We start from the raw sequence: 13997 nt of genomic DNA, 5'->3' as shown, positions 1-13997 counted from the left end.
GCTTTGTTCAAGTTCACTTTACCCCCCATACTGCAATCTAAATGGTTGTTTGCTACACTGACATTGGGAAACAAATTTGGCTGAGATGTACAAACCTAATAACTAATACATATACTTATGTACCAACCTAGTAACTCAGATCTGGCCACATGTTGGACATAATTTGAACTGCTATTCCCCAGTCCATCCTTCAGTGCCAAGGTTAAAAGCTGCAATCAGAGGCGTATCTAGGGAAAACAGCGCCTAGGGCAAACACTGAAATTGCGCCCCTTGTCCAAACATCTGACACCCATCTTTCAGATAACTTTACTATAATATCAGCTGAAAGAGGCCAGAGGCCTCATTGGGCACAGAGGCCATTTGAGCATGTGCAGTGGTCATTTTGTTTTTGGTGGCCTTTTTTTTTTTTTAATTAATTTTAAGAATTTGCGCCCCACTTCAAGTGGCGCCCAGGGCATGTGCCCTGCCTGCCCTACCCTAGATACGCCCCTGGCTGCAATGTGTGGAGTGGAATATTAGTGCTTTGACACCGTTATCTCCTGGTAAAGAATGGTATCTGTGAAGTTTCAAACCCTCTTTTCAGATGCTATGGCCTCATTCGTGCGTAACCTGGAACTGAGGGTCCAATGGACAGATGGTTCTGCTCCCCACCCCGCGTGCTTACCTGTCCGCATTTGGACGAAACAGACAGGAACCGAACTGCAGTCAGGGAGACTGCAGAGAGGAAGGGGAACTGGCTGTGTGGGCTTCCTTTTGGCATGAAGACAGCCTTGGCAGCCAATCACAGATGAAGATCAAGGATCTTCCTCCTTCAACTCTGGTTACAGCGAGAGCAGCCTGCAGTTCCGCATTCACATGTAACGCTGGTGGCTGGAAACCTCAGGTATGAGCAGCGAAGCTCACAACAACCCAAGGTTTCAAATTGGAGTTTGGCAAGGGAAACCTCAGGTTGCTTTTCTGGTGGGACTGGGGTTTCATGAATTTGCATATACAGGTTTGTCAACCTCAGGCTCCTTCACCTTCAGTTTCCCATTACGTACGAATACGGCCATTGCTAATGTACAAACATCCAATGAAATATAAAGATGCACTGATCTAGAGATTCATTTCAGCCAAGGGAGTTTTGCTACATAGAAACCTACTTAGAAACCTTTGCTACAAAGCCCCTGTAAACTGAGCAAAGAGTCACCTTTTAAAGTGGTGATTCTCTTATTTAGCAGGGAAAGAGCAAGTGGCCCTATCCAGCCCCAGCACAGCATCCCTCTAGTGGCTGTTGCTGGTTTATGTTTCTTTTTAAGATTGGGAGTCCTTATGGGAGAGGGAACCATTTTATTTATTTATTTTTCTGTGAACCACTTTGAGAACTCTTGTTAAAAAACAGTATATAAATATTCATATTGTTGTTGTTTTTGTTGTTGTTGTTGACAACTTACCCAACTATAAACCCAGAAACACCCACAATCTTGGAATAGAACTACAGAACTATCAGAACTACAAAATGTCAGCTAATAAGTCATTTAAAGTCATCATAAGTCATTAAAAAGTATAATGGCTAGCATTTTGTTAGAAAGGAGACTCACTTTATGTGAACTACCCCACAAAGGAACATGGAAGTAATTTTAAACATATTTACTATTTTGAATAATGCTATGTTTTTATTGTATTTTTATTATTGGGAACAGTGAGTCACTAAACTAGCCCTTATGGTCTGCTTAGTGGGGTATAATATTTAGTAATAAAATCCTTTGGATTGTAATTGAAATTTTTGTAGCGGCTGGTGCAGAATGCCACAATTTGCTTCTCAATAGCTGTTGAGAGGTTTGAGCATATTCAAGTGGTGCTTTCGTCAACTGTACTTGCTACCTGTTTGCTTCTGGATCCAATGCAAGATGTTGGTTTCAACTCTCATGACACAAGATCCACAACCCATATGGACTATCTCTCTCTTTTTCAGCCCTGCATAGTTGAGGCTAGGACCTACCCCATATACTTTTATGTGAAACCAGAACATCTACTGCCAGATGCAAAGCCTTTATGGCAGTGGTCCCAAGATTGCTGAAAGACCCATCTGCCCCCACAGAGCCTTCTTCTCTCTTTTTTATGTTTCAAAAAAGGTTGTAATATCTTTTTTATTTTGGTGAGCCTTTGACAAATCTGTGGATTTGGTTTTTATCTAACTACAAGCAGAGGCCTGCAAGAAAATGTGTTATGTGTGCATGTGTTACTTCAGCCTGTGGCTTAAAATGGTGAAAAAAAAACAAAAGTTAGCAACAAGAACAGGAGTTCCTGCTCTAACGAGGGGGGGGGGGAATTCATTTTTTGTGTTTTCTGGGCGCTGTTGTGATGAGGGGGAACTGGTGTTCAGTCCCAGCTCCTTTTCATTCATCCCTAAAGTTTCAAGAGTTAATGGTTGGTGAGGGGTCAGCTTAATGTTTTCATCAATATTTGCTAAATATGTGCAGGAAGGGAAAGGGATCATGGAATAGCTTATACTTAATGGTGAATGTTATCAGTGTATTGTGTGACTCTGTGTGCGTGCGCACGTGTGCCTGTGCGTACTCATACAATGATCAGCAGCTTGAAATATTCAGTCTCTAACTTCCCCTTCCCTTCCCCAGAACAGCTCACATGAATACAGTTGTTTTTATGTTATTTTGGGGAGGTTAACCCTTCACACCAAGAGCTTAAATGTGTCAAACCCCTTCCCCCTCCAAAACACGAAACTAACATATGGCTGGTGAGAAAACGAAAGAGTTTTAGAAACCTCCCCCTGCAGAAGCAGAAGGGGTTGTGACTGTCTTGAGGGAGTTCCCTTCAACTGGAGAAATTTCCGCTCTTTTTGTTTGGACAATCCATCCTCCCTGCCAATTATGCAAAGTTCAAGCACAAGCTGGAAACAGCGCGATGCATGCAATCATGTCCCTAATTGTGTGGTGGGAGGGACTGGCAGATAGTATCATCCACACCAGCCCCTTCTGTAATGTGGTCAATACTGGCATAAGCAAGGAACCACTTTCTCTCTGGATTTGTTATAAAACGCTATTGAGTCTTTGGATGGGGCGGCCTATAAATGTAATAAATATTGAGAAGTGGGAAAACATGGAGAACCCTTTCTGATTTCCTACTCATTCAGTATTCTGCAATGAGAAATCTGAGGAGAACAGAAAAAGAAAAGGAACTCCCCCTCCTCTTTCAATAACCCCATCTCTTTAAAATACAGAATAAGGCATTGCAACCCCAGATCCTGAAGGTAGCAGAGCATAGGGAGGCTGGTGGCAGTGTCTGATGTCAGATGCAGGGGGCTGGCCTGCATTGCAGGGGTATGGTCTCCCTCCCAAACAGGGCCGCAGTGGGCAGTGCAAGCTGGAGTGACTCTCCCTGCCTTAAAGGCAGGGAGAGCCTTTCTGCCCGCGCTGCCAATGCAGTGCAGGCCGATCTCCCTCCTAAACGTGGACGCGTGGCCCTGTTTGGGAGGGAGCTCGATCAGCCCGACCAGAAGCAGCTCTCCTTGCCTTTAAGGCAGGGGAAGTCACTCCAGCCTGCACTGCCCAACGCAGCACGGGCCAATTTCGGTTCCAAACAGGGCCATGCAGCCCTGTTTGGGACTGAAATAATGCCCATCATCTGGCGTCAGACGTGGGGGGCGTGTCTGGGGCCGTACTTGTGGCCTCTCATTGGTGGCGGCCCTGGTTCTTTGAACCTGTTCACCCAATGGTGGCTCCGCCCCTGATTGACAGAGCCTTATATTTCCTTCAGGTGGAAAATTTGAGCATTTTTGTGAAGTAAAGCTAAAAAATGTGTCATTAACAAAAACCAACTGTTGCCCTTGTTGCCTTAAGTCTTAGAATCTCCTATAGCAAGTCTGAAGCTCAGTACATTTAGTGCATGTTCAGTTTATCTACCTGAGATTGTATTCTATTTTTATGATGTAAAAATATATGTGTATATACATTTCCCCAACCATATCCCAAGGTTAACACACCAAATACTATTTTAAATTTACATTGTATGCAATGTAAATGGCATTAGGTTTTGGCCTTCAATATTCACTTTGAAACTTCTGACTCTAGGCTATGCCCAGATGCTATAGGTAAAATGTTTAATACAGTTAATAATATTGAGTTTTATATAGTAATGACATCCAGGCTTGACATCTCAAGCATGTTTCTCCACACCTTTTCTTTGACTCCTCAGAGATGAGGAAGGAATCACATGGCTACATTTTAATAAACAAATGAAAGCAAGCCAAGCTAAACAGCATTCTCGTCTTCTGGAAATTTCCATGGAGACTGCAAATGTAAGAAAGATTCTCAATATTCACATTTTTTTCCTACTGCAGAGACAGATTTTTCTGTTATGTAATATTCCCATTGCTAATTGTCCAGGTGCTTCTTCTTTGTAAGTCTGTTTCTCAAATCCCTCTAGTTCTCTTCAGCTGAGCAGAGGAATTTCCCTTCCCTAGGATCTGTGACCGGGTTTATCAAAATTCCCTATCAAAATTTCTGTACAAAATGTGTGCCATGATTTGACAGAAGATGTACCTATACTGTTGTGAACAATGTAGCACTGGCTGTGGGAAAAGTCATTTTTATATGACACATGAGATTTGATATTTTTCTCTTCCGAATGGCCAAAGCAATTTGCTAAAAATGTACAGATAAGATTTATTTTTTAAAAACACAACACTTCGGTTTTAGCAGGGGAAATGTCACAGATGTCAAATCAAGAGGCTATTCCTTTTGAAATTCACTGTCACATACTGATAGAGTGTTTGACTTCAACTAAGGAGACCCGAGTTCAAATCCATGCTCAACGATATTCACTGGCAGCCATGAGCAAATCACTGACTCAATCCACATGCAACACCAAGCATGAGTTGGCATTGCATGAGCAAGTCTTGTGCTCTTGTGCTCCATCCTCCTCCTCCTATTTCACACTCTTATTCTTACTTCCAGGTTCATCACAAACCGTCATCTACTCTTACATCTTAATTGAAAACTATACTTCGCACTTGTTCCCCAAAACAAAATCAGAAACCACATTTGAACTGCCCAGGCGTGAGGTTTGCCCAGACATCAACCCAGGGGACACTAATTCGGAGGAAGAAGGGGAGTCCACCCTGGCCTGGGCTCCCATTTAAGGCAAGAGCCCGCTGGAGTCATAGGTTGGCGCCTGCCACTCCCTTGGAGGTGTCCTGGAGTGCTGAGAACACACTGCCCCCTGCTGGACTTCTGGTTCCTCTGCTAGAGCCCTCTTCCATGACTCCAGGATTTCTGGATACAGAGGTAACACAGAGCCAGGATGGAACTTCAGCTCCCTCCTAATGGGTTCATTTGGCGGCGGGGGGTGGAGGGTGGGAGGAGACCGGCTTGGGTGACTCCTTGGGAAGAGGGCTGCCCTACACCTTCAGGATTGGGAGGGCCCCCCTGTAAGATAGGCCTTGAGTTGTCACCAGCTCTTTTCTCATTCAACAGCACTTATTAAAGCTCGTGCCTCCAGCCTGCCTCTCTGCATTCCTTGACTAGGGTATGGACACACAGGTTTGCTCATGTAATGCTAAATTGTGATTTGGCATTTTGTATGAACCTCTCACTGGTCAACCTCCAGACTAACAATATGTGATTTTTGCCAATCTCCCCTTCCCCCTGCTGCCCCTGATGCCCTTTGAAAATATGTCCGTAAGGATCCCATAACCCCCAGGGACATATTTTTAGAGGCCACTGAGGGCAACTGAGGGAAGGGAGGGATTGGTGGAAATTGCCCCTCCCCTGCTGTGCATGTGAGACTTTATTTTCTGCCAGTGCTGCTAGTCTGGATGCTGGTCACCTTCTCTGACTTAATCTATCTCAGGGATTATTGTGAAAACAGAATAATTCATTATCCTGTTCTGAGTTCTTAGGGGGAAGGGCAGGATAAGAGTGTAGGATACAAATGTAGCAAACAAACAACAGAAAACAAGATAAAAGAGTACGCCAGCCAGTAACACTGGCTCCAAAGTTTTCAGGATCTTGTGGTGGGCCCCCCACAAACTCTCTCTCCTGCTGAGGTACTGAAATTAAACATGCACATAGTACCTGATGGATGGAACTTGTGCATCTATAAAGGGTAGCAGGTTTCCTGGATAAGAAGAGGTGAATTCTATAACACAGTATTGTAGTAACCTCTGATACTATTTGCCCAAATTCCTGCAGTATTTTTGTCATGGATTGCCTTAGGTGACTTTTCACACTTTCTGTATTTAGATTACCCTTAGGCTATATAAGAAAATTGCAGAGTGTGCAAAGCTCCAATTTAGATAATATACCACTACGTGAGTTTGTGTTTACTCATATACCTTCTTCTAGCACAGCATGTGTAGAATGTAAAATATAAACAAAGCAAGGCATCAAAAGAGAACTGATGAGAAAGGGTTTCATAAGAAAGATAAATTCTATGCGTGTATTCTTAATTCAATTTCATCCACAACTCTTATGAACCAGTAAAATGTCAGATGAGGTGCTGAAGAGCTACCTTATTTTTTTATTCCCATTTATGCTTTTTTATTCTAAAATTTCTCATGATTAAGCAGAAATAATAACCTAGAGATATATACCAGCATTCCAGTCTTCTCTTAACAGAAAACAAGCTGGCTTGTTTACATCTTTCTTTGATCTATTGTTACTTCAGCTCAGATAAATAATTAACCCATTCCATGTAGATTTAATTTCATCCACTAATTCTTATATTTGAAGAACATAAAACAACTACATCTTGAAAAATAGAAGAATGAAGTTTCAGGCAAAAAATAATTATTATAGGTTAAAAAGTCATCAGTTTCTAGGTCACAATTGAATCAATTGATCTCAGGATAGAATGGGAGTTTTTATTTATCCATCACATTTTGTGTTTCTCCAAATCCCTCTGAATGAACTAGGATAATGGTTATACAATAACCACTTTCCTTGGAAAGTGCCAGCAAATGTTTAAAATCCAGTTTGTGCTTTTTGTGCCTTTAATCTGTTGCAACAGAACAGCAACATACAAGTGTCACTGCTTAAATTTCCCAATAAAATTGATGAAAAACTAATGGGCATAGTATTATGCAATAATGGGAAATGACACTTCCTAGCCTGAAATATGCTAAATCATTCATCATATTCAGCAGTCGTCATCAATCCAGATCTGTGTGCATGGATAAGCCTGCTGTACAAAGGTGGAATTATTAATGAGGTGCTAATTCCATCTTTACCAGGGCCCTTCATCTATTATCCATTGTAGAAGTGAATTTGTGTCATTATGATGGGATAGATCACAGCTGAGGCTACAAAAGCAGAGAAAGTACCTAAGAAAGCATTATAATCTCCTTAATAAAAAGAGCAACTTGTTTATCTCCCCTTTTGGTATGGCTACTAGCAATTCTTGCTTTTTGGATAAAAAGATTGTCACCTCAGTCTAGAGATCTATGTCTGGCACCAATAATACAGGATAGCATATTAAAAAAATTATAAAGGTATAAAGGCTCCCTTTTTGCCTGATATTCAACATGGTAGAGTGTGCAGGTCTTCATTACATCATTATACTGCAGACAGTGGGGAGTTTGTAGAAATATGAGCTCAAAGAGTCCATATGACCTAAGTGCTGGAGAAAAATTCATTGGCCCAGGGGTTATCAAGCTTGGGTCCCCTGATATCATTGGACTGCATTGGACTACAACTCCCATAATCCCCAGCCACAATGGCTAAAGGCCATTGCTGGCAGGACATAGTCTAAAATCTGGGCACCCAAGTTTGAGAACCCCTGCTTTAGCTTAAATTTTTAAAATATGGCCTCCTCCCAAATGTTTTTATTCTAGGGGGGAAACCAGGAAGAGTAGGGAAAAGAGAAGCAGTCCCCTCTTGCATAAAGCATCAGAGTCACCGCTGCAGAGAACACTAGATTGCCCACTGGCATGCTGAATCTGAAGTTTTAATATCCTTCCCAGATGCAAACTGACAGCTTTCTAGATCTAAAGGTTGCTAATAAGTTGACACTATGAATTGGGAGGTCACGTACCCAGGGAGGAATAAGAAGCTTGTTCAGAAATTCCAATTAAAATCTAGCTCAGCTCTAGTTCCAGTTTAAACCACTGGTGACATCTTAACTCAGCCCAAATACAAAACAAAAAGAGGATCGGGGGGAAAGAACAACAGTATACATTCCACAAAAGAATAGTCTGAGAAATATAATATATGACTGCTTGTTGGGATCTCAAATATATGAGACAGTGGCCATGAACAAGGTGCTTGTCCATGCAAGAGTTCCACACGTGCCCTGTCTTACAGTTTGGATTGGCCCATTCATGTGTAGACGTTGCATAACAGCAGTGTACTGACCTGGGCCACCAGTGGGTGTCATAATGACAAGGGACCAGAGATGCAACTCACTTAATCAGGTGTTTAACTCATGATCTGCTTTGAGACAGAGGTTGTGTCTGAGACTTATGTTTGCTCTGAATCCCATAAATGTTTTCAACAATGCTGAATGCAGAAAAGTTCTGCTGTTTTTCTGTTATTTCTTGCTCAGCTGCAGTTTTCCCCCTGAGATGTTTATCCCACTATTTCTCCATAAAGGTGGCGACAGCATGGTCCTCCTCATTCCTATGTTAGCCTCACAACTCTCTAATCTTAGGCTGAGAAGCAGCAATTGAGCCAAGGTCAAACAGTGAGCTTCATGGATAAGTTGGGACCTGGACACAGAATTCCACCATCCTAATCCACCAGTCTAAATGCTACACTCGACTGCCTCTCTCATTCCACAACTAGAACGATTTTGAAATGTCAGGCTTGTAAGAAGACTAGCCCTCTTGTAAGCATTTAGCTTATTTTCCAGACCCATGATATAGAAGTCTAGATCTCTAGGTGTGCACTGTGACCACTGTTAGCCCAAGTTCCTTTTAAGAAACTGTTGGACTGCCACGTTCATCTCACAGAGGCCAGGGTGAGCTTGGTCACACCTACAGATCCCTATGGCAGGGCTAGAGGCTGACTGGGCTGCTCCAGGGAGGGAAGACTGGCTGGTGGAGGCTGGTGAGGGTGCCTGGGACGCCGGAAAAAGGACCGAGATTTCATGAGAATGCAAGAACTCATGAAATGAGATGTTGCAGGATTGGACCTTGGCCCAACTTGTGGGGTCTGCCAGGAACTATTTAGGGGCCAGGCTGGTGATAAGGAGGGCATGAAGGCTTTAGCAAGGAGGAATCCTGAGAAGCCCAGCTGCCAACAGATAGAGGGCCATGAAACCAGACAAGTTGCAGAACCAAAGGAGACAGGAATTCTGGTGTGGAGAACCACCCCACTCCCTTACATCCTCCGTCCCCTGCTGAGGCCCAGGCTCACAGTGGAGCTCCTATGGGAGGCCCCATCCAACCCCAGGATCTTGAGGAATCACTGAAACCTTCTTAAAGACCTAGTAATAAATAGGCTTGGATGTTGACATCACTTAAATAAATGGAACTATGTGAATGGCAAGGCAGTACAACATTTTGCATTGATTCAGCTCCGTGGGCCACAGATGGAGTATTTTGATTCTGTGGTTGCGTTCGAATTTCACACATTCACCTGTGCCTACCTGTCTCCCTTCCATTGCTCCTCGCATTTCCTTGAATGTTGAACTAAATTCTCCAATAAAGTCATGCTTGCCGTTGGAATCCCAGTCCCAGACTATGCACTGAAAGACAAAACAAAGAACATTTTTCTCCTTTAAAAAAGACTTTGGAGCTGATTTCATGAAAAAACTATCTGCAGAATCAAAATTGCATACAAAGAGTTTTCCAGTGTTTTATTTTGTTTCTCCCCACAACAGTCAGAGGAGGTCAGAATGAGATATTGAGACAATCGAGTGCTAGGCTGTGAACTTCACAGCCGAGCAAAGATGTGAACCTGGATCTTCTGCATGAAGAATCAATCACACTGGCTCCAGCTTGGTCAGCTGGCTCCAACATCTAGTAATTTTTTGTGGACTTCAAGTGAGAAAAGTAGCAGATACAGCAGTGATTCCCTATATCATTTCAGCATGTTGCCTTGCCACGAGAATGCAAACGATGGGAAAATGAGTCAACATGACACCCCTGCCACCCCATTTCTGTCCCTATGCCCATGATCTTCACTTAAATTTCTCATGATGATGTGGGCTCTGGATTGGTGTATCAGACACATTTCCCCTGCCTGAAAGTACCAGGAAGATGAAGGGGAGTAGCCTTCAGGAAAACAAAATACAACATATTGAGGTTGTTCACATGACCTTTGAGAGCTCTGGGGAGGGCCCCTACTTCCCCCCTAGATGCGTAGGGGAAGTGTAGTGTAGTCCCAAATCGCTTGGCTCACAAACCCACACAACTGTCACTTTTGTGAGCCGTGCAGAGTTCTGGAAAATGTGTCCTGGCCTCCAGATATCCAACAATGTAACACACAATAAGTGTGGTACATTGAGGGATCCTGCTGTGAATCGGGAGCTCTAGGCACCCAAATGGGCGCTCTGTGCCCAGCACTGCATGCAGCCCGAGCATTCACATGACCCTGTAACTAGGTAAAAGGGTGTGCTCACATCTTTTTACCCAGGTAAACTGTCAGGTAACAATGCCGGGCTGCCCAGGAGGGCAGTGCTGGGATTGGTGTCAATCCCGGTGCATTACATGAACAGCCTACCCAGCCAAGGCTGCCCAAGACTAGGTAGGGCTGCACATGTTAAATAGCCTCATTAACAATTTTCATCAACAATCCTAGATATACTACAGAGACATTTACTGCAATGCTGCAGTAATACATTCATACTGATAAATGTGATCTAATGAAGCATCATAATCTTAAGCGATATTTTCCGGCTACACAGAGCGAGTGCCTTTTCCCAGTATACAGATTTCCAAAGCAAAGTCCATTGTCCAGTCATTATCTCTGGAAGCCACATCAAATGCTTCAGCTGCATGGTTCAGATGGTAATTTGTGCTGCTGCACCCAAACAATCTCTTTACGTCTGACAAGTAAAGCAGAGCTGATCAGCTGGTGCTCCCTCCCAGTTTGTGCGATGCTTATCCATCTGGAAGCAGGGCTACACCAGGGCCTCTGCCTCCAACAAGGCTGTAAGAATTCAGACACTGGCGTAACTAATGCGCAGGAGGCTTGTGCTTACCCCTCCCCCGGCATATGGCTCCATGTGCCCCTCACCCATCCACAGGAGCAATGCATGCAGAATGCCCACCACCCCACTCACTCTCTGCCATCTCTCCCGCCGGCTTGCCTACACATATGCCTGCTGACACCTCTCCTCTCCCCTCCCTGCTTGCAAACTGCCTCTTTCCCTCTCCTCCTTGGCCTCCTCTGTCCACAACTACTTCCTGCTTCTAGAACATCCTTAGCATAGCAGCCCTCCAGTGGCTTTTGCTGGTGTCTATCTTATGTTTCTTTTTTAGATTGTGAGCCATTTGCAGACAGGGAGCCTATCTATCTATCTATCTATCTATCTATCTATCTATCTATCTATCTCTATGTAAACAGCTGTGGGACTTTTGGTTGAAAAGCGGTATATAAATAATATTTGTCATATTGGCATTTGTCATATCCCATGTGCAGGAGCAGTGGCAGAGGAGGAGGCAGGCAGGCAGGCGCAAGAGGAGTGGAGGGGGGCACGGAGGTGCAGAGTGGGAATGGTGGCAGCAGTGGTGAGCCGGCAGTGAGAAGGGGGAGGGGCATGGCCCAGAGGGACAGAAGAACCCCAAGGGGTGGATACGTCTCAGTAGCTCCGCCCTGCTCTTTTTTCACTGCCCCACTAATGCCACACCAATTCTCTGCACAATATGTGAAACAGCCCTGATATTCAGCATAATGCAAACATAGGTTAAAAAAAAAAACCTGCCTTGTACTGAGTCAGACCATTGGTGCATCTAGCTCAGTATTGTCTACACAGATTGGCAGCAGCTTCTCCAAGGTTGCAGGCAGGAGTCTCTCTCAACCCTGTCTTGGAGATGCCAGGGAGGGAACTTGGAACCTTCTGCATGCAAACATACGGATGCATTTCCCAGAGTGGCCCCATCCCCTGAGGGGAATATCTTATAGTGCTCACACATCAAGTCTCCCATTCAAATACAAACCAGGGTGGACCCTGCTTAGCAAATGGGACAATTCATGCTTGCTACCACAAGACACAAGCTCTCGTGGTCTTGTGGTACAGTTTGTTCAGTTCCTGACCAGCATCTTCAAAAGCAAACACTTCTCTATGTGTAACTGATGAAGGACTGATGCCTAACTTTAAACATGTCCATGGGCTTGTTCAGACAATACAGGCCCAGCAGCCCTCAGCACATGTGAAGAAGGTGTGAATGTGCCAAGAGCATGACTGCCCTGATGTCACTGAAGATCATCCTAATATGCTGTCAATTTAATAAGGGTGCAATAATTTGAATTGCCCCTCTACATGCATCGTGAAATTCTGGTCTTGTGGTAGCTGGAGAGCTGGTCTTGTGGTCTCGCGGAGAGCTGGTCTTCTGGTAGCAAGCATGACTTGTCCCCTTAAGCTAAGCAGGGTCTGCCCTGGCTACATACAAAAGGGAGAATAGAAGTGTGAGAACTGTAAGATATTCCCCTTAGGTGATGGAACCGCTCTGGGAAGAGCATCTAGGCTCCAAGTTCCTTCCCTGGCAGCATCTCCAAGATAGGGCTGAGAAAGATTCCTGCCTGCAACCTTGGAGAAGCCACTGCCAGTCTGTGTAGACAATACTGAGCGAGACGGACCAATGGTCTGACTCAGTTTATGGCAGCTTCCTATGTGCCTATGTTCTGTTAAACAGGGGTATGGGGTGCATATAAAGGAGCAATTCAGATTTTCACCCCCTTGTGTGATTGAAGCACATCCCAACCAGTGATGTAGTTGCAATTGCAGAAGTGCAGGCACTCTCCACAACACCCCCCTTGCCATGCCCATCCCAACAGCCAGAGAAGCCAAAAAGTACTGGTGCTCTGTCCCTGTGCATCCCCCCTCCACTACCTCCCTGAGAGCATCAGGGTGTCCTACAGCAACATCAGGGCAGGTGTGCTCTTGGTGCATTCCTGTCCTCTTCACATGTGCTGAAGACTCCTGGGACAGTATCATCTGAACCGGCCCCATATGATATTTACATTCTCTAACCGGAAGGGCATGGCACCCTTAAAGGTAAAGTGTGCTGTTGAGTCAATATCGACTCCTGGCGACCACAGAGCCCTGTGGTTGTCTTTGGTAGAATACAGGAGGGGTTTCCCATTGCCATCTCCCACACAGTATGAGACGATGCCTTTCAGCATCTCTCTATGTCGCTGCTGCCCGATATAGGTGTTTCCCATAGTCTGGGAAACATACCAGCAGGTAATTGAACCAGAAACCTCTGGCTTGCTAGTCATTTTCCCGCTGCGCCATTAGGTGACATACGGTACCCTTGGGCGGTTGCAAAGTGTTCAGAGCCTCAAGAGTTCACCAGTGATGCCTCCCTGACCCCAGGGAGCACTGAACCTAGTAGTTACTGACAGTTGCCAGTTAGGTGGGCCCCACTTTTCTTCCCATGGCAGTGAACTTCATTCTCAGTGGGGCAGCAACAACAGTGTACCAGTTGCCAAGTTTTTTCTCGCCGCAATGCCAAGATAGAGTCATGAGTCCACTGCAGCAATAAGGGGAGAGAGGCTCATTCAGGACCTCAAACATAGAGATGGTTCTACATCTAAGTCGCACTGTACCATGTTAGACATTGTAGAAATACAGTACCACGTCGGACATAGTAGAAACTGTTGAAAAACTTGAGACATATTAAGGGTAGGGTTTTTATTTCTTCTTCTTGTTGTTTTTGAATACAATAAGCCACTTGATGTCTAGATGAATTTTGGCAGGGACTGCTTTTATATACCACTTTTCAGCAACAACAAAGGTTCTCCAAGTGGTTGACATAGCAAAAGGTATGAGAAAATGGTTCTCCGTCCCCATAATCTAATAAGAGAGAGAAAGATCAGCAACAGCCACATGAG

At 44.4% G+C, this 13997-nt stretch overlaps 1 protein-coding gene across 3 annotated transcripts in view; it reads right to left on the bottom strand.

Moving 5' to 3' along the window:
• The window catches only part of CPNE4 (copine 4), a 317325-nt gene that overhangs the window by 52898 nt on the left and 250430 nt on the right, over positions 1 to 13997 (bottom strand). For all 3 annotated transcript variants that reach the window (XM_053263929.1, XM_053263931.1, XM_053263930.1), the window contains one exon: positions 9586 to 9684. In XM_053263929.1, coding sequence (XP_053119904.1) covers positions 9586 to 9684 — 99 coding nt within the window. The remainder of the gene's footprint in view (positions 1 to 9585; positions 9685 to 13997) is intronic.

Source organism: Hemicordylus capensis, chromosome 6 (genome assembly GCF_027244095.1).
Source record: "Hemicordylus capensis ecotype Gifberg chromosome 6, rHemCap1.1.pri, whole genome shotgun sequence".
Taxonomy (NCBI): domain Eukaryota; kingdom Metazoa; phylum Chordata; class Lepidosauria; order Squamata; family Cordylidae; genus Hemicordylus; species Hemicordylus capensis.
The sequence above is the reverse complement of the archived record's forward strand: the minus strand, read 5'-3'. Positions and strand labels throughout refer to the sequence as shown.